This window comes from Phyllobates terribilis, unplaced genomic scaffold, assembly GCF_046119375.1.
Source record: "Phyllobates terribilis strain yellow unplaced genomic scaffold, ASM4611937v1 Scaffold_3__8_contigs__length_932513732, whole genome shotgun sequence".
NCBI lineage: Eukaryota > Metazoa > Chordata > Amphibia > Anura > Dendrobatidae > Phyllobates > Phyllobates terribilis.
The window spans coordinates 431,610,060-431,634,651 of NW_027362763.1; the positions used below are offsets into that span (position 1 = coordinate 431,610,060).

Genomic DNA, 24,592 nt, shown 5'->3' on the forward strand with positions numbered 1-24,592 from the left:
GTAAATGCAGAGGAGGAAAATGTGCTGTAGGGGTGCAGTATGTGTTACGTAGGAGCAGGATCACAATGGAGGAGGAGGCTACAGTCCCTGCAAGATAGAAGATCAATTATTATTTTTTTGTATAATACTAGCGGTACCCGGCCAAGCATTGCTGTGGCTCAGTCTGGTTAAATGGAAAACAAAAGGGAAAGAGCACATTTCTAAAATATTTAATTTCACAATGCTTGTGGGCATACAATATTTTTTGTTGGTCCATTGTCTGTGTAGATATAGCGATTGTCTGGTTTGGCGACGCTAGAACACGCAACATATAATTGTCCATGTGAGAAACAATCCATGTCTAGATTTAAACCGCACTATTCTAAAGATTGGCCCTGAGCTTTGTTGATGGGAATTGCAATCTCTTAAATTGAAATGGCATATCCGTTGGAATCATAGCAATGCGAGGAATGAGAACATGTTCAACTTTGAAAGGTCCCTTCAAGATTGTTGCTTCAACAAGGTTGCTCATTAATTGTTGTCTGTACCCTGTGACTTCTGCAGGCCTGTACTCTGCACAGGTCACCAAAGAGGTCGGTACTTGCAGTCAGGTGTCACAATGGAGTCGGTCATTTCAGGGATTGCTAGTTATGCAATTCCCGAGTACAGAGGGAATGTGACAGGAGGGGACGCAGAGATGAAGGCAGGCGGCGGCTGAGGAGGAAGGGGTGATCCGCTTAACATGTCCCGGGTCGGTACCGGCCAGATCACAGTGCCGCTCCCGCCGATGGCGCAGTGGGATTTGCACTCGCTCACTATCCGCCCACTGCTTCGAGGCGATGGCCCAGCTCAGCGCCCAGAGCGAAGGCCTCGGCTGGCGCCTCTTTGGGCAGCCTTCCTCTCTCTTTCCCTCCCTCACCCGCTTGTTGCTGCCCAGTCGGAAATAAGACTCACATGCCGGAGAAGCCGCAGCAGCAGCGGTGCCAGAAAGCAGAGGCGGCCGCCTCTCAGGCAGTGGGGGTGATGAGCAGCAGCGTCTTTCCACCTCGAACAGAAGGTCTCATCATTCCCCTTCCCCCCAACCCTCACAGGGGACACGAAAGGAGCAGAGCACAGGCAGTGGCTGGGGCGAATGAAGGAGAGGGAGAAGGGTTTATGAATGAGATGTCACTAAGAAAGAGGGAGGGGATGTCACTAAGGAAGAGGGGGGGATGCCGGGCGGCAGGGGAGAGTCAGCCTGGGACTGAGCTCGTAACACCCCCTCTCGCTGCTGATTTTACGTCCAACAGCTGGTATATAAAAACACAGTAGGTATATAAAAACATGCATGTATTCGAATGCAACATTGTGTCAAAATTTCAAAGCAATCAGTGAGACAAATTGATTCTGGAGGCGCTCTCGTGGAAGAAAGAGTAACCAAAAAATTGTTGTTGAATCTTCCAAATGTGGTGCAATCACATGGAGGATATTCCACAAGGCATTAATATTTATAGGTAAAGTTAAAAAATCATAAAACCGTGAATACACATAAGGGACATGGATGAACAAAAAAGGGAAGGGAGAAAGGAGTCTTTAAAAAGGATCGCACAACGCGTTTCAGCTCATAAACCCTTCATCAGGTGTGTATTACACACCTGATGGTTACTCTTTCTTCCACGGAAGCGCCTCCAGAATCCATTTGTCTCAATTTGTTCACGTGGTGGCTGTCTGTCGAGTAGGACAAATATACCACCACAGTCTATGGAAGAGCTGCAAACCGTGGTCTGAGAACCCTAATAACGGACAAATTCCTCAAATAGAGTTGGGTCTATCAGCACAACTTGCTCAGGTGAGCATAAAAGATTTTATATTCTTTTAAAATTTTTAGTCTCTACTTACTACACTCAGGTAGCGCTCTCTTTCCCTTTTTCCTCCACATCTTTCTACCCAAAAACAATCATCAAGCAATCAGTGAAGAACTTTCGGAGATTTAAGATTTTGAACAAACGAACATTTACATTTCTATTTGTAAAAGATTATATATACTGTGAAGGAGATAATTATTTGATCCCTTGCTGTTGTAAGTTTGCCCACTGACAAAGACATGAACAGTCTATAATTTTAAGGATAGGTTAATTTTAACATTGAGAGATAGAATATCCAAGAAAAAAAAATCAAGAAATTCACATTGTATAAATTAGATACATTTATTTGCATTTTGCAGTGAGAAATAAGTATTTGAACCCCTACAAACCATTATGAGTTCTGGCTCCTACAGAACAGTTAGATGCTCCTAATCAACTCGTTACCTGCATTAAAGACAGCGGTCTTACATAGTCAACTGTGTAAAAGACTCCTGTCCACAGACTCAATTAGTCAGTCAGACTAACCTCAACAACATGGGCAAGACCAAAGAGGTTTCTAAGGATGTCAGGAACAGGATCATAGACCTGCACAAAGCTGGAAAGGGCTACAAAACCATAAGTAAGATGCTGGGTGAGAAGGAGACAACAGTCGGTGCAATAGTAGGAAAATGGAAGAAATACAAAATGACTGTCAATCGACATCGTCAAGTGTTATTAAGTGTTGTTTGCCAGAGGAATTACTTATTTCTTATTGTAAAATGCAAATAAATGTATCTAATTTATACAATGTGATTTTCTTGATTGTTTTGGGGATATTCTATTTCTCAATTTTAATATTAACCTACCCTTAAAATTATAGGCTGTTCATGTATTTGTCAGTGGGCAAACTTACAAAAACAGCTAGGTATCAAATACTTATTTCCCCCACTGTATGTGCATGTACATACACTGCTCAAAAAAATAAAGGGAACACTTAAACAACAGAATATAACTCCCAAGTAAATCAAACTTCTGTGAAATCAAACTGTCCACTTAGGAAGCAACACTGATTGACAATCAATTTCACATGCTGTTGTGCAAATGGAATAGACAATAGATGGAAATTATTGGCAATTATCAAGACACCCTTGCTCCATCCACCAACGTGTCGTTGGTGGATGGAGCAAGACATGATGTCCCAGATGTGTTCAATCGGATTCAGGTCTGGGGAACGGGCAGGCCAGTCCATAGCTTCAATGCCTTCATCTTGCTGGAACTGCTGATCCACTCCAGCCACATGAGGTCTGGCATTGTCCTGCATTAGGAGGAACCCAGGGCCAACCGCACCAGCATATGGTCTCACAAGAGATCTGAGGATCTCATCTCGGTACCTAATGGCAGTCAGGCTACCTCTAGCGAGCATATGGAGGGCTGTGCGGCCCTCCAAAGAAATGCCACCCCACACCATTACTGACCCACTGCCAAACTGGTCATGCTGAAGGATGTTACAGGCAGCAGATCGCTCTCCACGGCGTCTCCAGACTCTGTCACGTCTGTCACATGTGCTCAGTGTGAACCAGCTTTCATCTGTGAAGAGCACCAGGCGCCAGTGGCGACTTGGCCTATCCTGGTGTTCTGTGGCAAATGCCAAGCGTCCTGCACGGTGTTGGGCTGTGAGCACAACCCCCATCTGTGGACGTCGGGCCCTCATACCACCCTCATGGAGTCTGTTTCTAACCGTTTGTGCAGACACATGCACATTTGTGGCCCGCTGGAGGTCATTTTGCAGGGCTGCTCCTGTTCCTCCTTGCACAAAGGCGGAGGTAGCGGTCCTGCTGCTGGGTTGTTGCCCTCCTACGGCCCCCTCCACGTCTCCTGGTGTACTGGCCTGTCTCCTGGTAGCGCCTCCAGCCTCTGGACACTACGCTGACAGACACAGCAAACCTTCTTGCCACAGCTCGCATTGATTTGCCATCCTGGATGAGCTGCACTACCTGAGCAACTTCTGTGGGTTGTAGAGTCCGTCTCATGCTACCACGAGTGTGAAAGTACAACCAACATTCAAAAGTGACCAAAACATCAGCCAGAAAGCATTGGTACTGAGCTGTCGTCTGTGGTCCCCACCTGCAGAACCACTCCTTTATTGAGGGTGTCTTGATAATTGCCAATAATTTCCATCTATTGCCTATTCCATTTACACAACAGCATGTGAAATTGATTGTCAATCAGTGTTGCTTCCTAAGTGGACAGTTTGATTTCACAGAAGTTTGATTTACTTGGGAGTTATATTCTGTTGTTTAAGTGTTACCTTTGTTTTTTTGAGCAGTGTATATATACAGAAGAAAATTTCATTCATTCAGATCTAGGTTGTGTTATTTGAGTGTTCCCTTTATTTTTTTGAGCAGTGTCTGTATGTACCCAAGGTGGCGAAGGGGTAAATTTTGAAAAGGGATAATAGGAGGTCATGAACGGTATAATTTGTTAAGCAATTACTACTGAGAACAGAGCACAGAGCAAAGCTCAGAAGGGAAGAAGAGCCATATTGGAGTTCAGGTTTTGCTGCAATGGTTCCAGGGTGCCATTTCAAATTGGTAAAGCCCCTAAGGTGCCAAAACAGCAGAGCCCCCCATAAATGACCCCATTTTATAAACTACACCTCTCAATGAATTCGTCTAAGGGTGCAGTGATTATATTGACACCACAGGTGTGTCACAAAATACATTTTTAAACCACAAAAAAAAAAAAATTATCCCTAGATTTTACATTTTCACACAGGGAAATGGGTAAAAACGACACCAAAATTTGTCACACAATTTCTGCTGAACGTGCCAATATTCCATATGTAGCTGTACAGTACTGTTTAGCCACACGATGAGACTCGGAAGGTAGGAAGAGCCATTTGACTCGCTGAGAACAAATTAAGGTAAAATAGTTTGCCGACTCCATATACAGAGCCCCCAAGTGCCAGAAGAGCTCCTGGCAGTGAGAACCGGGTCTGAGCTATCACTTAAAGGGGTATTCCCATCTCCAAGATCCTATCCCAATATGTAGTAGGTGTAATAATAATAATAATAATAATAATAATATTAGCAAACCTTTAATTAGAAATGTAGTATGGTTTTTCTGATTCTCTGTGTCACTTATCTCATGTGCAGGCATTGCAGGACCTTAGGTATCCATGGTTACAGCCATCAGCAATGAGCTAACTCACTATATCAATGGTCGTAACCATGGATACCTAAGGTCCTGCAATGCCTGCACAGAAAAACCATACTACATTTCTAATTGGAGGTATTTGCTAATATTATTATTACACCTACTACATATTGGGATAGGCTCTTGAAGATGGGAATACCCCTTTAGGCCAAGTTCCCAGCAGCGATCGTGCGGACTCAGTTTTTCAATGGCTGTACGATCACCAGGATGTACCAGTACATCCATTTGCGGGAAGACACTGCAAGATGGGACGTAGAAGTATGTTCTATGTCAGGAAGGGGTTAATCAAATCATTTATGTGGTTAGATTTTTTTAGATCTTGGGGAAAGAATGAGGATGCATTTACACACCCTTTGCCCCCCTCACCCACCTTGAGGACAATTGGTTGCTTACTAAAAACATGAACTTCATAGGAGATCATTCATTTCACCATATCCTATAATACTAAAATATTGCAGTATATGACAATCAAAAGATAAGTGGTATTACTTAAGATGTAATTTCATCAGATTCAAAGTTTTACATGACGAGCACAAGTGCTCCCTGCCTGGAACTCCTGGAAGAAAATTGTGCAATTGCAGCAGGAAAAGATCCTACTGAGGAAGTATATGAAATATAAGAAACCAGGAATCACTGTCTGTCCTAACAGGCCTTTTAGTAAATTTAACTGAAATTACATTTCTGGAGCATCTTTTCTTACATTTCTATATTCTGTGGTTCCTCCATTATTCCTCCTGGGTGTTACCACACTGACATTGGACAATCAGTGCTGACAGTATCAAACACTCCTTTCAGAAGGAAAATCTTAATATTCAGTTTTTAATTTACTCAAATTTCTAGAAAGAATAAATAGCGGAAAGGCACAATTCAGATTCATAGGAAAAGGTGTTCCAGAACGGTTATTTCATGGCGAATTTAAAGTATTTACTAACAAACATGTCAGGAGAGGTGACAGGTCCGTTATAATAAGGCTGTATCTCTCCTTACAGGACAGAAAACAATGGAACAGTAGAAACTGATCATCTTTGACATCCATTAGGTGCATAAATTGTAAACTATTACTTAAAAAGAACAGATGGCCAAATTAATAAAAGACAGACAAAAATTTGCATACCCTTCCCATGAGGAGAACTGCTGACACTTCCTCTGTATTTCTCCAAGTTTTGGTTGTGTCGTTACCTGGGCTACATTTTTTACTGCAAAACCTTCTAAAAATATTGCACCCTGTGGAAATTAAAAAAAGAAACAGAAATGATTAATAATGTAGTGGCATGCTGAAAGAAACTGCTTCTATTTTCTAATAAAGGGTGAAGAAAAACAGTACAGAAAGAGAACACAAAAAAATAAGAAATGCACGAAGAAAGAAAGCATTCTTTCCCAGATAAAGAAACCTAGAAAAGTGATGTAATACTCGTGCTGTTTAGCAGTTCCTTGGTCTGCTAGAATTGTGAATGCAGCTCTGGGCTAGAACACAAGCTCTAACTAAGGACCAATATAAGTAATGCAATGTATTTTCAAAGCTACTTAATGTTTTATACAGAATAATTCTATGTAAAAACTGTAAAACTGTGCTCCAAGTTGGCTCTACATATCTTCAATTCTATATATCTATCTGGCATCAATGGAAACACGGATCTTGGATCTTCATAATGATGAGTTAGTTACTAAAAATGTATAACACTCAACTTTACGTAAGGGGAACCTTCAGCAAGTAAATCAAAATGACGTTTTATCAGAGAATTTTCTTCTATTTCTTATTCTTGTGGGGTGCGACAATATATTCCAGCTCCATTAAGAAAACAATTACTCTGATTATTAGTTTTGTTGTTTTTTTTTGTAAGATTAAATTTTTTTAGATATGAGACTTAAAGGAGTTGACCACTACTTTTTTTTTTTTTTTTTATTAATGACGTATCCTCAGGTAAGGCCATGAATATCTCATCAGTAGTGATGCAACACTCGGCAACCCGCTACCCAGCTGTTATCGGCAGCGGCTGGAAGGTTTCTGATGCGGCTGGAGCACAGAACCTCGGTCATTTCTATAGTCGCCGCAGCCGGGTACTAGAGATTTAACCCCTACTTAAATTAATAGGACTGGATCTGTAGTACCCGGCCACGATTACTATAGCTTAGTCAGAGATGCTGTGTTCCAGAAGCATCCGAGAACTTCCGTCCACCACCGATAACAGCTGGGTAGCGGGTTGCCAGGTGTTGCATTCCCACTGATCAGATACTCATGGCCTTACCTGAGGATACGCCATTAATAAAAAAAAGTAGTGGTCAACCCCTTTAAGTCTCATGTCGAAAAAATTTTATCTTACAAAAAAGAAAACCAAAACTAATCAATTGAAAAGTCTATCCTAAGAATAGGCCACCAATAAAGAATTGGCCAACTTCTTTAAATATGACCTACATCAGCTCTCCCAACATGTCATTTTTTAGAAAATAAATATAGTAACCATAAAATATTCTGACACTTCCCTACTCGTGCAGTGTCATTCCTCTGTTATTCATCTTTGAAAATGATTGAACACATTGACAACTGGGTGTTATCATTTAAAGTTTATGTCCCTAAAGTCTCCGACCCCGTCCAAACTGTGATGACCATTACCAGACTGTGTAGGGTCGCACGCATTTGACAAGGGCAATGGTAAGAACAACAAATGACAGAGCAACAGAATTTTGCAGAGTTCTAAGTAACTATATGGACAGGCCCTAATTAAACGGAACCTGTCAGGTCCTGTCTGTCCCCAACTGCTAAAGCTGCAATCTCCGAAGAAAAAGAAAAACGAACATTTATCCAAGTGCTGCACATGCTAATGGGGCAGTACTACTCTGGGGAGGAGTTTGTTCTCCAAACTAGTTTGATCTTTGAATCAAACCTTCCTGGGTGTGATTGACAGAACCATTTTGCAGGCTGTCAATCATGCCCAAGGTGGCGTGATGAGAAGTTCCGTGGCAGGGCTAGTTCAGTAGAAGAGATACACTGCCAGACTAGTCCTGCCTCATTAGCAAATCCTGTGATACCGCAGGTTTAAAACTCACTTTTTAAAGCTTGACGGCGCATAAAACACCTTATCAAACCAAACAAAATCCCCATAAATACCATTATAATAGGGTTCAGGGACAGTCAGGGCATCTGTCAGGTTCCCGTTAAAGAGAATCTGTCAACAGAATTTCACACCCCAAACTATTTATATGTTCATGTAGCTCTTTCAAAGACAAGTCCAGCAATACCTTTACATGGCTAGTCCGTTGCTCAGAAAACAGCGTTTGAATTGATATGCAAATAAGGCTGAAGGACTATGGTAGATCCGAAGCTTTTGTCACTCCACCGCCTCCTCCTGCTTGACTAATTACTCCTTTGGCTGTAGCATAGAGGCTTTAAGTCAAGCAAGAGGAGGGAATGATGGGTGGAGAATAGAGCTGGAGTGACAGAGGATTCAGATATACTATTTGCATATCACTTCAAAAGCTGATTTCACAGTAAGGGCAGAACGGACTGGCGATGTAAAGGTATTATTGGACTTGTCCTTGAAAGAGTACATGTGCATACAAATAGTTTAGCGATGAAATTCTGATGACGGATTTCTTTAAAAATAAATAATACAGATAGAGGGGTAGCCAAATAAAACCCATCAGGTGTCATTAATGGTATGTTCACACAGGTTACCAAAAGTATATAACATCCCAGGGTGGTGCATGTCAAATACACACTGCAAAAAAGAAAAAAAAAACTAAAAATTCACATTTCATTTCTTGAAGAATGTAACAATTTAGGAGTCTAAGATTCTCTGCAAAGAATTGATTCATGAAGAAAAATGAAGAGCAGTATGAGTCATTCAGCACCTACAGCCTGAAATGTGCATTATATACAGTATAATGATTCCATCTTGTCGGCATTTTCACAAGAAAGAAGCACATAATTCAAATCATTGAAAAAGCACTGCATAAAGGACCCATTATTAATGGGACATTGGGGGACAGGGTCTCTTCAGAATCAATGAGTGAGATTTGACAAATCCACCAAATCTAACTAAATGATGTGAACTGAAAACAGGAGATGGAACAGACTTGCTAATGAGTATTTAAGAATGAATTCCACACTTCATTTTGGAAACGCTCATTTAAGATCATTTTGCATGAATACTGTAGGGCAAAACAGAGAAAGGGGTTTACAATGCTAGAAAATGTTCTAAAAAATCCCTTATTCCTCCTCATTCCCCTACACCCACAAGTATAGTAAATGGTTGTACCATTACAAGGGTATTGATAAAGTATCCTTGGAATAGGTCATCAATATGAGACTAGTGAGTGTATGACACCCAGCAGCCACAAAGATCAGCTATTCTCAAGGTCGGATGGATGTAAGGAGTTGCAGAGCTTTTTACTGTGGGCCTAAGAACTAACAGGCAGGTAGTTGCCAAATACCTGTCTATTCTGCCCAGCGCAGATCTCTGCACAGAGCGTTCCTGCTGACGATTCTGCAGTTTCCATTGATGTCATGTCATCTCTGCTCTGTTGATGGGTCATGACTCGTGACATTATGCTGATTGACAGCTGGCTCCCCACTGCATAACTGCGGTAAGCCGGCTGACAATCAGCATGACGTCGACAGTCTTGCCCCATCGACAGAGCAGCCCGGAAGAGGCTGTGTTGACATGGAGCAGCTGGATCTCCGGCAGGGGCGGCCAGTGACTGCCCTGAACCGGCGCCAGATAGAATAGGAAGGTAGTTGCCAACTAGTTAGCAACTACCTGCCTCTTAGTTTTTTGGGTAATAGTAAAAAAAATAATTTAGTCCTGGAAAACACTTTTGTTTCATAGTAATCATTTGTGCTCCAAATAAGCAACTTCCAGGGAACACCTTTGCATACTTGCTATACCGGTTTTTTTGCAAACTAAAATTTCCATAATTCATTTGAATTGTACTCCAGGCAGTGCTTAAAAAAAGTCTGCACCCCCAATACTAGACTTCATACCTGAAATGTAGATTTCACTTCCTTAGCTTTTCAGAAAACGTTTTAATTTATAAGCAAATGAGAGCTCCTTGGTGCATCCTTAGCATGGCCACGGGCTCAGTGCACTGTTCCAACCCCTCAACCAGCATGCCATGCTCCTTCCCTTGATTGGGAGTGCTCACTTGCCCAGAGTGAGAGCAGCCCGAATTGAATCCCTGGTGGTGTATGGCTTCACCGACACGCTAGGAGCCCAGTGAATGAGTTTGTGTGCCTGTTTCGCCTGTATACGTAGTGTAAAACGAGTTTTGGTGGCGACAATCTCCCTAGCTTATCAGAGTGTAGTGAGCAGCCACAGGAGAGGGGAGAAAGTGCTCTGCCAGTAACACTTGCGCTGGAAGCTTTTTCAGCAGCTCTTACTCTGGTCAAGTGAGCGTTATCAATCACCACAGGAGAAGCAGCAATTGAGGAGAGGAACATTGTGATGAGCGCTTGTAGCCATGCAAATGGAGCACCAGTAGGTGATTCCTGTAGGTGGCACTAGAGTTCTGGTCCTCTTCCTCTCTGAAGAGACAATTTGCACATTTCCCAGAGGAGCATTGATGCTTTAAAAGTCTCCTCACCGTGACATGTCGCAAGGAGAAATGTTACCCCTTAGATACAGGTCTGAAGCCTCTCATCCAGCCAAACCAGAACTCACACATGGCACTGACGAGGGGCAGTACCCCGAAACACAGTGTCTGCAAATTGAGTTTCTGGTTCTGGCTTATATCCTAAGTCATGTGATAAGGCTCGTTATTGACTTTTAGGATTGCTACTTCCTGTAGGGGGCACTAGAGTTCTAGTCCTCTTCCTCTCTGAAGAGACAATTTGCAATGGCGCACCAAACACACTCATTTGAATATCAGACAAACTGCCTTTTATGTGCATAAAAACAACGTTCCTTACACCAAAGGTATGATTTTTATAGGGGCTAGATTCCTTATTTTCTGTGGTTGTTCATAAAAAGAAGCATTGAAAACATATGCGAGTGCCGGGATTTTACTCTATTGATGTAGATTCCTTATTTGACAATGTGGTCCGTTTAAAAAGTGTTTTGGTTTTTGGGGGTTTTTTTAGGTGACAGACTCCTATTAAAGTGTATCTGTATTTCCAGAGTAAATTGGTGCCTGTACATAAGGAATAATACAATTTGTATACATTATATGACCATTATTCTGCTCTACACAGAAATGTTCCCTTCTACAGTCACTAGAAGCAGCTGCAGCTTCTATTTAGGCAGCCACTTTCTACTTCCAGGTTCTTCCCTATCTCCTCTCCATAGACTTCTATAGGAAGCAGGTGAAATGCTGGACAAAACTGAAGACAGAGCCAGCTGAAGGAAGCACTCTGAGTTTTTTTCCATCCCTGCAACCCCCATCTGAGGGATTATCACACCCTGCACTTCTCTTATTTATCGTGTATTTTCCTCCTTGGACTTCATAGCCCCGATTTGTTCTCTTCAGCTTCAATCTTAAATTTCAGATTTCACTCTATTTTTTTCTACTCTACACCCTGCTATCAATCCCTGATGCATCAGCATGGCCTCCCATGACGACTAGTGCCAGTACCAGCTTTGTCTGCTGTGGAGACAGTGTGATTATCCTCTCCCCTATATTATCCTAAATAATCCAAGTTATCAGTATACAGTCAGGGAGTCTGAACGGTGATCTCCTACATTACAACTGTAACACCATCATGTAATCATTTTCATCAACTGTAATATTTGGGGGGGAGTTTCTGTACCGTGTGGAGAAAATGTGGGGTACATTCCATATTACGTCCTACAGCCAGTTCTATTGATTGAGATGTTGACCCCCTGAAGAGAACATAAAGACGTAATTCCCAAGCGGTCACTATGTGTTCACATGACCTAACTGTGGCAAACTATACAATTAATTATCTGACATAAAAGGAACAAGTACATAAAGGTAATACTGTATATTATTTTATTATTCATACGCAGTAAGTATGAATAATAAAAATCGACTTGTATTGAAAAAATTAAAATCCCGGTTCCATGATTTGTCTGAGCTTAGACAAAGGACTCTGGGGGGCATCTGAAACGCGTAGCAGCTGCTATTTGTTATGACAGTGTAATTGTCCCATCACATTTATCATGATCATGGAACCTGGATTTTAATTTTTTCAATAAAAGTCAATTTTTATTATTCACACATGGAGCTGGACGATATTTCTACTATTTCAATAAACTTGTCTCAACTGTAGAACTCTGCATAGGAACCAGGGATGTCACAGCAGTCGCCTTGCTGCTTTACTCATCTAGATTGCTGGCTACCAGGCCGGCACCAACTACGCCGATCCAAGAAAAAGCTGCATGGGGGTGGATGCCAAAATTTTGCCGCTGGGGAAACTGCTTCTGAGGCCTCCTCCCTCCACAGAACAACATTGTCTGGCACTACCGCAATCAGAAATCTTTTCTTTTTTTTTTAATATTCCCCCTCTGAATGCATTCAGCTACATATAATTGTAAGGGCATCAGGCTGTTCTAACACACAATTGTTTGACACCAAGTAAATATTATTCTTCAAGCTGATACACATAATGAGATTGTTAATCCATTGAAAAATATCAAACAAATTATCAATATTTGTATCTATAAATGCATAAAAAGCATAATGAGATTCAAACCAACAAAGCCTACTTAGAAGTCATATTAATGTGGCCTGACCTTTCTGAGCACAATAAATACAAGGAAACATTAATAGGGAGAACAAACACTGAATTTTATTTTAGTGTTCACTGGGAAATTACGGAGTTTGCCTTATCTGCATAAATATAAAAACATGTAACTTAGTAATTTAATTATTAAAAATCACTCCATGCTTGAGAAAGGAGAGGATTTTTAATTCTAGGCAGTGTTCCCCAACTCCAGTCCTCAAGGCCCACCAACAGGCCATGTTTTCAGGATTTCCTTAGTATTACACAGGTGATAATTGCAACACCTGCACAGACAATAATTTCATCACCTGTGCAATACTAAGGAAATCCTGAAAACATGGCCTGTTGGTGGGCCTTGAGGACTGGAGTTGAGAAACACTGTCTATAGTATGTATGTATGTACAGTACAGTACAGACCAAAAGTTTGGACACACCTTCTCATTTAAAGATTTTTCTGTATTTTCATGACTATGAAAATTGTACATTCACACTGAAGGCATCAAAACTATGAATTAACACATGTGGAATTATATACTTAACAAAAAAGTGTGAAACAACTGAAAATATGTCTTATATTCTAGGTTCTTCAAAGTAGCCACCTTTTGCTTTGATGACTGCTTTGCACACTCTTGGCATTTTCTTGATGAGCTTCAAGAGGTAGTCACCGGAAATGGTTTTCACTTCACAGGAGTGCCCTGTCAGGTTTAATAAGTGGGATTTCCTGCTTATAAATGGGGTTGGGACCATCAGTTGTGTTGTGCAGAAGTCTGGTGGATACACAGCTGATAGTCCTACTGAATAGACTGTTAGAATTTGTATTATGGCAAGAAAAAAACAGCTAAGTAAAGAAAAAAGAGCGGCCATCATTACTTTAAGAAATGAAGGTCAGTCAGTCCAAAAAATTGGGCAAACTTTGAAAGTGTCCCCAAGTGCAGTTGCAAAAACCATCAAGCGCTACAAAGAAACTGGCTCACATGAGGACCGCCCCAGGAAAGGAAGACCAAGAGTCACCTCTGCTTCTGAGGATAAGTTTATCCGAGTCACCAGCCTCAGAAATCGCAGGTTAACAGCAGCTCAGATTAGAGACCAGGTCAATGCCACACAGAGTTCTAGCAGCAGACACATCTCTACAACAACTGTTAAGAGGAGACTTTGTGCAGCAGACCTTCATGGTAAAATAGCTGCTAGGAAACCACTGCTAAGGACAGGCAACAAGCAGAAGAGACTTGTTTGGGCTAAAGAACACAAGGAATGGACATTAGACCAGTGGAAATCTGTGCTTTGGTCTGATGAGTCCAAATTTGAGATCTTTGGTTCCAACCACCGTGTCTTTGTGCGACGCAGAAAAGGTGAACGGATGGACTCTACATGCCTGGTGTAGCGTCGGCGTCCCTGCCTCCTGCTAGGCAGGGACGCTGTTCCCCTCACCTCTCCTCTTCGTGCCCGGCGTCCTCCTCCCGCTCTGCTGGCAGCGCGCGCTGCTTCCCGGCCACAGTGCTTAGGGCGTGCGCGCGCGTGCTCACCCTCTCTTAAAGGGGCCGCGCGCGCTGTCCTAAGGAGTCCCCGGCCAATGGCCGGAGGACCTCACCATATATAAGGCACCTCCTCCAAAATGAGGTGCCCGAGCAATGTTGTTGCAAAGCCTTCACTCTGCTTCAGCCCTCAGGTCCCGTTACCAGTTACCTGCCAGTCACCTGCCAGATTCCTGCTTGATACCTGCCTGATATCCGTTTACCTGCTTGCAAGCCTGCGGTCCGACGGTCTGCCTTCCGACACCCGTCAGTCTGTCTATGGACCAGCCTGCCCGCTCACCTGGGAGCGCTCATCTGCTACCTGCCTGCTAGCCTACCTGGAGGCTCCGCTGTCACTTGCCGTGACCACCTGCCTGTCCAGAGACTCTTGCCTGCTCACCTGGGAGCGCTCATCTGCTACCTGCCTGCTAGCCTACCTGGAGGCTCCGCTGTCACTTGCCGTGACCACCTGCCCATCCAGAGACTCTTGCCCGCTCACCTGCTACCTGCCTGCTAGCCTACCTGGAGGCTCTGCCGTCACTTGCCGTGACCACCTGCCTGTCCAAAGACTCTCGCCCGCTCACCTGGGAGCGCTCACCAGCCAACTGCCTGCTGTCCTTCTACCCAGAGACTGTCCCTGTCACTTGCCGTGAGTACCCGTCCTTCTACCCAGAGACTGTCCCTGTCACTTGCCGTGACTACCAGCCCTTCTACCAGAGACTGTCCCTGTCACTTGCCGTGACTACCTGCCCTTCTACCAGAGACTGTCCCTGTCACTTGCCGTGACTACCTGCCCGTCTTCCCCGGGAGCCACCCGCTTCCTTACAAGGACCGCCCCCTTGTATAGTTGCTCAGAGGTTCCGCCTCCCAGACCCGTTACAGTTTGCTCGGGCCATGGAACCCGGTGGCACCCAAGCTCCCTCGCTCTCGGACCTATGTCATGAACTGTCCCGTCAGAGGTCCCAACAGGAGTCCATCCTGAGTCATCTGCGGAATGTCAACTCTCGCCTGGACACTGACTGCTCCACCAGCAACCTCCGCTAGTGTCATGACTCGCAGCCCGGCAGCGCCGCAGCCCACCAATACCATGGCATCCTGCCCCGGACCCCGGCTTTCTGCACCTCCTCGCTTCGGAGGCGACCCCGCTCAAGCTCGGGGCTTCATAAACCAGTGCACCCTGCACTTTGAACTCCTGTCCCATCAGTTTATCTCCGACCGGGCCAAAGTAGCCTTCTTAATGTCCCATCTCACGGGGGAGGCACTGGCTTGGCTAAATCCTCTATGGGAGAGAGGAGACCCCCTGGTGTCCAACCTCCCAGCCTTCCTCACGGCTTTCCGGAAAGTCTTCGACGAACCAGGACGGAAGACCTCATACGCATCATCTCTGCTACGCCTCCATCAAGGAAATCTCACCGTGGGCCAATATGCCATACGGTTCCGTACCCTTGCTTCGGAGCTGGCCTGGGATAACGACGCCCTGGTGTCTGTCTTTTGGGAGGGTCTGTCCGGCCGTATTAAAGATGAACTCGCCGGTCGGGACATACCAACCACTCTCGACGACTTAATAACTCTTGCCACCCGGATTGACATCCGGTTCCAGGAACGCGCCAAAGAGGTCACCCGTGAGAGGAGGTTTCCACGTCTAGCCCCTACCTTTCAGAAACCTGTCCCTTCTCCCGCTACTCCCCAGGCGCACTCACCCGAGCCTATGCAGGTCGACCAGACCAAGATGGTCAAAACCCGTCAAGAGTTACGCCGTGCCGAGGGGAGCTGCTTCTACTGTGGCAGTAAGGAGCACAGGATCCGTTCCTGCCCGGAGAGGTCGGGAAACGCCTGTGTCTAGGATCGCTCAGAGAGGTCGTCCTAGACAAGAGTAAACCCTCTCCATCTCTGCTGCTGTCGGTCTCTATCATCTGCGGGGAGAACCGTTATTTTGAACTAGCCCAACTTGACTCTGGAGCTGCCGGAAATCTCATTTCTCAGTCTCTGGTAGAGAAATACCGCATTCCCACCAAACCTCTAGCTGTACCCTTATCTGTCGCTGCCGTGGATGGGGGCCTCTTACCACATCCCATCCAACTCATCACCGAATCCATAACCCTGCAGGTGGGAATGCTGCACTCTGAGAGCATCTTCTTTCATGTTCTGCCTGGACTCTCTCACGCCCTATTGCTAGGCCTACCTTGGCTTCAGAAACATGCACCCGTGCTTGATTGGCAGACCGGAGAAGTCCTTCGCTGGGGACAGGACTGCCATAAGACTTGTTTAGTTCCCGTCCATCCTGTCCATCCTTCTCCTACTCCAGCCAATCTACCTGGTCTTCCGGCTCCTTATTGGTCGTATGCGGACGTCTTTAATAAAAAGGAGGCAGAGACATTACCCCCTCATAGACCATACGACTGCCCAATCGACCTGATGCCCGGCGCTACTCCTCCCCGTGGGCGCATTTACCCTTTGTCCGCTGCTGAGACCCGATCCATGTCAGAATATATTGAGGAGAATCTGGCCCGGGGATTAATTCGGAAATCTACTTCCCCGGCGGGAGCAGGCTTCTTCTTCGTCAAAAAGAAGGATGGCTCACTCCGTCCCTGTATAGACTATAGAGGCCTTAACCAGATCACGGTGAAGAATAAATACCCCCTTCCGCTCATTCCGGAATTATTTGACCGTCTGAGGGGGGCTAGAATCTTCACCAAGCTGGACCTCCGTGGGGCGTATAACCTGGTCCGTATCCGTCAGGGGGATGAATGGAAGACGGCATTCAACACCCGGGACGGCCACTATGAATACCTGGTAATGCCCTTCGGTCTCTGTAATGCTCCCGCCGTCTTTCAAGAGTTGGTCAATGACATCTTCCGGGACCTTCTCTACTCCTGCGTAGTGGTGTACCTGGACGACATCTTGGTCTTCTCTACGGATCTCCCCACACACCGGAAGGATGTTCGTCAGGTTCTGCTCAGGCTCAGGCAGAACCACCTCTATGCTAAATATGAGAAGTGCCTCTTTGAGCAGACCTCGCTTCCGTTTTTGGGTTACATAATTTCTCAGACCGGCCTACGAATGGATCCTGAGAAACTGTCTGCCATCGAGAAGTGGCCTCGACCAGAGGGGTTGAAGGCTATTCAGCGGTTCCTGGGCTTCGCCAACTACTACCACCTCTTCATACCGCACTTCTCTTCCCGGACTGCCCCAATCTCTGCGCTCACCCGTAAGAGCACTAATCCCAGAGAATGGCCGCCCGAAGCTAAGGAAGCCTTTCTTTCCATAAAACAGGCTCTCTCTTCCGCCCCGGTGCTGCATCGCCCGGACGGCAACAAGCAATTCTTCCTGGAAGTTGACGCCTCCTCCTCTGGAGCCGGAGCGGTACTTACCCAAAAATCGTCTTCCGGGAGAATGGTAACTTGCGGCTTCTTCTCCAAACTCTTCTCCTTTTCCGAGCGTAACTATTCTATAGGAGACCGAGAATTATTGGCCATTAAGCTGGCATTGGAGGAGTGGCGTTACCTGCTCGAGGGGGCTCTTCACCCGGTATAATTTACACGGACCACAAGAACTTGGCTTACCTCCAGAGTGCCCAGAGACTTAACCCGCGCCAAGCCCGGTGGTCCTTGTTTTTTGCTCGCTTTGATTTTGTTCTTCATTTTCGCCCGGCTGACAAAAACATCAAAGCTGACGCCTTGTCCCGATCCTTCCTGGTATCTGATCTAGAGGAGGAACCTAAACACATCATCGATCCCGCCAGAGTAATGCAGGTGGCCCCCGTGAGTCTAAATCGTCTCCCTCCCGGTAAGACGTTCTTAACGGTACCTGATCGGGAGAAGATCCTACACTGGGGTCACTCGTCTAAGCTAGCTGGCCATGCCGGTCAGAAAAAGACCCTCCAGCTTATCACCCGGCACTACTAGTGGCCTACCCTGCACAAGGACGTAATAGACTTTGTTTCTGCCTGTGTGTCCTGCGCCCGCAACAAGGTTCCGAGACACCTGCCAGCCGGTCGCCTCCTTCCTCTTCCAGTACCTGCTGCCCCCTGGCAGCATATAGCTATGGACTTCATAACAGATCTCCCTGTCTCTGCCGGTTGTACGGTCATTTGGGTGGTCGCTGACCGCTTTTCCAAAATGGCTCATTTCATTCCCCTGCCAGGCCTCCCGTCTGCACCCAAGCTGGCTAAAGACTTTATCCGCCACATCTTCCGTCTCCATGGCCTGCCCCTCCACATCGTGTCGGATCGTGGGGTTCAGTTCACCTCACGCTTCTGGAGAGCCACATGTAACCTGCTAGACGTCACCCTGGACTTCTCCTCCGCATACCACCCACAGTCCAATGGTCAAGTGGAGCGGATCAATCAGATCCTGACCAGTTACCTCCGGCACTTCGTTAATGCCCACCATTCAGACTGGGTGGATCTCCTGCCATGGGCCGAATTCTCTTACAATAATCACGAGAGCGAATCTTCCTCCAGATCCCCGTTTTTTGTAGTCTTCGGTCAGCATCCTCGGATCCCATTTCCCGTCTCCACCTCGGTGGACAATCCGGCTGCGGAATCTCTCGTTAGCAAATTTTCCTCCATTTGGGAGAGTACCTGATCCGCACTCCTTCAGTCGTCCGAGCGGATGAAAAAACACGCTGACAAAAAACGCCTGGATCCTCCACAATTCCGTCCTGGAGATAAAGTCTGGCTCTCGTCCAAGTATGTCCGGCTCAAGATTCCTTCCTACAAGTTAGGGCCTCGGTTCATCGGCCCACTAGAAGTTATCAAACAAATCAACCCAGTGGCCTATAAATTGAAACTCCCGGCCAACTTTCGGATCCCTAACTCCTTCCATGTATCTCTCCTCAAACCCGTGGTACTTAACTCTTTTTCCAAGTCTACAGGTACGCCTCCTGCTCCGAGTTCCGCTGAAAACGAGTTTGAGGTAGAGAACATTCTGGCCACCAAAAGGGTAAGAGGAAAAACCTTTTTTTCTGGTAGATTGGAAGGGGTTTGGTCCTGAGGAGAGAACGTGGGAGCCCCGGGAGAACATCCATGCCCTCTCATCCTTGATAAATTTCTGTCTGGCCTAAAAAAGGGGGGGCCTAAAGGGGGGGGGGGGTACTGTAGCGTCGGCGTCCCTGCCTCCTGCTAGGCAGGGACGCTGTTCCCCTCACCTCTCCGCTCCGTGCCCGGCGTCCTCCTCCCGCTCTGCTGGCAGCGCGCGCTGCTTCTCGGCCACTGTGCTTAGAGCGTGCGCGCTCCCCCTCTCTTAAAGGGGCCGCGCGCGCCGTCCTAAGGAGTCCCCGGCCAATGGCCGGAGGACCTCACCATATATAAGGCACCTCCTCCAAAATGGAGGTGCCCGAGCAATGTTGTTGCAAAGCCTTCACTCTGCTTCAGCCCTCAGGTCCCGTTACCAGTTACCTGCCAGTCACCTGCCAGATTCCTGCTTGATACCTGCCTGATATCCGTTTACCTGCTTGCAAGCCTGCGGTCCGACGGTCTGCCTTCCGACACCTGTCAGTCTGTCTATGGACCAGCCTGCCCGCTCACCTGGGAGAACTCATCTGCTACCTGTCTGCTAGCCTATCTGGAGGCTCCGCTGTCACTTGCCGTGACCACCTGCCCGTCCAGAGACTCTTGCCCGCTTACCTGGGAGCGCTCACCTGCTACCTGTCTGCTAGCCTACCTGGAGGCTCTGCCGTCACTTGCCGTGACCACCTGCCCGTCCAGAGACTCTTGCCCGCTCACCTGGGAGCGCTCACCTGCTACCTGCCTGCTAGCCTACCTGGAGGCTCTGCCGTCACTTGCCGTGACCACCTGCCTGTCCAAAGACTCTCGCCCGCTCACCTGGGAGCGCTCACCAGCCAACTGCCTGCTGTCCTTCTACCCAGAGACTGTCCCTGTCACTTGCCGTGAGTAACCGTACTTCTACCCAGAGACTGTCCCTGTCACTTGCCGTGAGTACCCGTCCTTCTACTCATAGACTGTCCCTGTCACTTGCCGTGACTACCTGCCCTTCTACCCAGAGACTGTCCCTGTCACTTGCCGTGACTACTGCCCTTCTACCCAGAGACTGTCCCTGTCACTTGCTGTGACTACCTGCCCGTCTTCCCTGGGAGCCACCCGCTTCCTTACAAGGACCGCCCCCTTGTATAGTTGCTCAGAGGTTCCGCCTCCCAGACCAGTTACACCTGGTTCCCACCGTGAAGCATGGAGGAGGAGGTGTGATGGTTGGGTGTGCTTTGCTGGTGACACTGTTGGGGATTTATTCAAAATTGAAGGCATACTGAACCAGCATGGCTACCACAGCATCTTGCAGCGGCATGCTATTCCATCCGGTTTGCGTTTAGTTGGACCATCATTTATTTTTCAACAGGACAATGACCCCAAACACACCTCCAGGCTGTGTAAGGGCTATTTGACCAAGAGGGAGAGTGATGGGGTGCTACGCCAGATGAGCTGGCCTCCACAGTCACCAGACCTGAACCCAATCGAGATGGTTTGAGGTGAGCTGGACCGCAGAGTGAAGGCAAAAGGGCCAACAAGTGCTAAGCATCTCTGGGAACTCCTTCAAGATTGTTGGAAGACCATTTCCGGTGACTACCTCTTGAAGCTCATCAAGAGAATGCCAAGAGTGTGCAAAGCAGTCATCAAAGCCAAAGGTGGCTACTTTGAAGAACCTAGAATATAAGACATATTTTCAGTTGTTTCACACTTTTTGTTAAGTAAATAATTCCACATGTGTTAATTCATAGTTTTGATGCCTTATAATAATAATAATAATAATTTTTATTTATATAGCGCCAACATATTCCGCAGCACTTTACAATTAAGCGGGGACATGTACAAACAATAAATTCAATACAAGGTGAGACAGTTTAACAGTAACATCAGGAGTGAGGTCCCTGCTCGCAAGCTTACAATCTACATGGAAATGGGGGGACACAATAGGTGGAAAGTGCTTGTTATTTCAGGTCTGGCAATTATAGTGTGAATGTACAATTTTCATAGTCATGAAAATACAGAAAAATCTTTAAATGAGAAGGTGTGTCCAAACTTTTGGTCTGTACTGTACACAAACACACACTGCTCAAAAGAATAAAGGGAACACTCAAATAACACATCCTAGATCTGAATGAATGAAATAGTCTCATTGAATACTCTGTTCTGTACAAAGTTGAATGTGCTGACAACAAAATCACACAAAAATCATCAATGGAAATCAAATTTATTAACCAATGGAGGCCTAGATTTGGAGTCACCCTCAAAATTAAAGTGGAAAAACACACTACAGGCTGATCCAACTTTGATGTAATGTCCTTAAAACAAGTCAAAATGAGGCTCAGTATTGTGTGTGGCCTCCACGTGCCTGTATGACCTCTCCAACAACACCTGTGCATGCTCCTGATGAGGTTGCGGATGGTCTCCTGTGGGATCTCCTCTCAGACCTGGACTAAAGCATCCGCCAACTCCTGGACAGTCTGTGGTGCAACGTTGGTGGATGGAGCAAGACATGATGTCCCAGATGTGCTCAATCGGATTCAGGTCTGGGGAACGGGCAGGCCAGTCCATAGCTTCAATGTCTTCATTTTGCAGGAACTGCTGACACACTCCAGCCACATGAGGTCTGGCATTGTCCTGCATTAGGAGGAACCCAGGGCCAACCGCACCAGCATATGGTCTCACAAGGGGTCTGAGGATCTCATCTCAGTACCTAATGGCAGTCAGGCTACCTCTGGCGAGCACATGGAGGGCTGTGCGGCCCTCCAAAGAAATGCCACGCCACACCATTACTGACCCACTGCCAAACCGGTCATGCTGAAGGATGTTACAGGCAGCAGATCGCTCTCCACGGCGTCTCCAGACTCTGTCACGTCTGTCATATGTGCTCAGTGTGAACCAGCTTTCATCTGTGAAGAGCACCAGGCGCCAGTGGCGACTTTGCCAATCCTGGTGTTCTGTGGCAAATGCCAAGCGTCCTGCACGGTGTTGGGCTGTGAGTACAACCCCCATCTGTGGACGTCGGGCCCTCATACCAACCTCATGGAGTCGGTTTCTAACCGTTTGAGCAGACACATGCACATTTGTGGCCTGCAGGAGGTCATTTTGCAGGGTTCTGGCAGTGCTCCTCCTGTTCCTCCTTGCACAAAGGCAGAGGTAGAGGTCCTGCTGCTGGGTTGTTGCCCTCCTACGGCCCCCTCCACGTCTCCTGGTGTACTGGCCTATCTCCTGGTAGCGCCTCCAGCCTCTGGACACTACACTGACAGACACAGCAAACCTTCTTGCCACAGCTCGCATTGATGTGCCATCCTGGATGAGCTGCACTTCCTGAGCAACTTCTGTGGGTTGTAGAGTCCGTCTCATGCTACCACGAGTGTTAAAGCACAACCAACATTCAAAAGTGACCAAAACATCAGCCAGAAAGCATTGGTACGGAGATGTGGTCTGTGGTCCCCACCTGCAGAGCCACTCCTTTATTGAGTGTGTCTTGATAATTGCCAATAATTCTCATCTATTGTCTATTTCATTTGCACAATAGCATGTGAAATTTATTGTCAATCAGTGTTGCTTCCTAAGTGGATAGTTTGATTTACTTGGAGCTATATTCTGCTGTTTAAGTGTTCCCTTTATTTTTTTTTGAGCAGTGTGCATATATATATATATATATATATATATATATATATATATATATATATATATATACACATACACACACACACATACACATACATATATACATACATATATATATACACAGTTATATGAAAAAGTTTGGGCACCCCTATTAATCTTAAGCTTATTGTTTTATAAAAATTGGTGTTTTTGCAACAGCTATTTCAGTTTGATATATGTAATAACTGTTGGACACAGTAATGTTTCTGCCTTGAAATGAGGTTTATTGTACTAACAGAAAATGTGCAATCTGCATTCAAACAAAATTTGACAGGTGCATAAGTATGGGCACCTCACCAGAAAAGTGACATTAATATTTAGTAGATCCTCCTTTTGCAAAAATAACAGCCTCTAGTCGCTTCCTGTAGCTTTTAATGAGTTCCTGGATGAAGGTATTTTTGACCATTCCTCTTTACAAAACAGTTCCAGTTCAGATAAGTTTGATGGTCGCCGAGCATGGACAGCCCTCTTCAAATGATCCCACAGATATTCAATGATATTCAGGTCTGGGGACTGGGATGGCCATTCCAGAACATTGTAATTGTTCCTCTGCATGAATGCCTGAGTAGATTTGGAGCGGTGTTTTGGATCATTGTCTTGCTGAAAGATCCATCCTCTGCGTAACTTCAACTTTATCACTGATTCTTGAACATTATTGTCAAGAATCTGCTGATACTGAGTGGAATCCATGCGTCCCTCAACTTTAACAAGATTCCCGATGCCGGCATTGGCCACACAGCCCCAAAGCATGATGGAACCTCCGCCAAATTTTACTGTGGGTAGCAAGTGTTTTTCTTGGAATGCTGTGTTTTTTTGCCGCCATGCATAACGCCTTTTTGTATGACCAAACAACTCAATCTTGGTTTCATTAGTCCACAGGACCTTCTTCCAAAAAGAAATTGGCTTCTCCAAATGTGCTTTTGCATACCTCAGCCGACTCTGTTTGTGGCGTGCTTGCAGAAACGGCTTCTTTCACATCACTCTCCCATACAGCTTCTCCTTGTGCAAAGTGCGTTGTATAGTTGACCGATGCACAGTGACACCATCTGCAGCAAGTTGATGCTGCAGCTCTCTGGAGGTGGTCTGAGGATTGTCCTTGACTGATCTCACCATTCTTCTTCTCTGCCTTTCTGATGTTTTTCTTGGCCTGCCACTTCTGGCCTTAACAAGAACTGTCCCTGTGTTCTTCCATTTCCTTACTATGTTCCTCACAGTGAAAACTGACAGGTTAAATCTCTGAGACAGCTTTTTGTATCCTTCCCCTGAACAACTATGTTAAATAATCTTTGTTTTCAGATCATTTGACAGTTGTTTTGAGGAGCCCATGATGCCACTCTTCAGAGGAGATTCAAACAGGAGAACAACTTGCAAGTGGCCACTTTAAGTAGCTTTTCTCATGATTGCATACACCTAGCTATGAAGTTCAAAGCTCAATGAGGTTACAAAAACAAAAAAAGTGCTTTAGTAAGTCAGTAAAAAGTAGGAAGGAGTATTTAAAACAAGAAAATGATAAGGGTGCCCATACTTATGCACCTGTCAAATTTTGTTTGAATGCAGATTGCACATTTTCTGTTAGTACAATAAACCTCATTTCAAGGCAGAAACATTACTGTGTCCAACAGTTATTACATATATCAAACTGAAATAGCTGTTGCAAAAACACCAATTTTTATAAAACATTAAGCTTAAGATTAATAGGGGTGCCCAAACTTTTTCATATAACTGTATATATATA

At 45.7% G+C, this 24,592-nt stretch overlaps 1 protein-coding gene across 3 annotated transcripts in view; it reads right to left on the reverse strand.

Moving 5' to 3' along the window:
- The window catches only part of RNGTT (RNA guanylyltransferase and 5'-phosphatase), a 584,571-nt gene that overhangs the window by 502,545 nt on the left and 57,434 nt on the right, over positions 1-24,592 (reverse strand). For all 3 annotated transcript variants that reach the window (XM_073675692.1, XM_073675691.1, XM_073675693.1), the window contains exon 7: positions 6,133-6,242. In XM_073675692.1, coding sequence (XP_073531793.1) covers positions 6,133-6,242 — 110 coding nt within the window. The remainder of the gene's footprint in view (positions 1-6,132; positions 6,243-24,592) is intronic.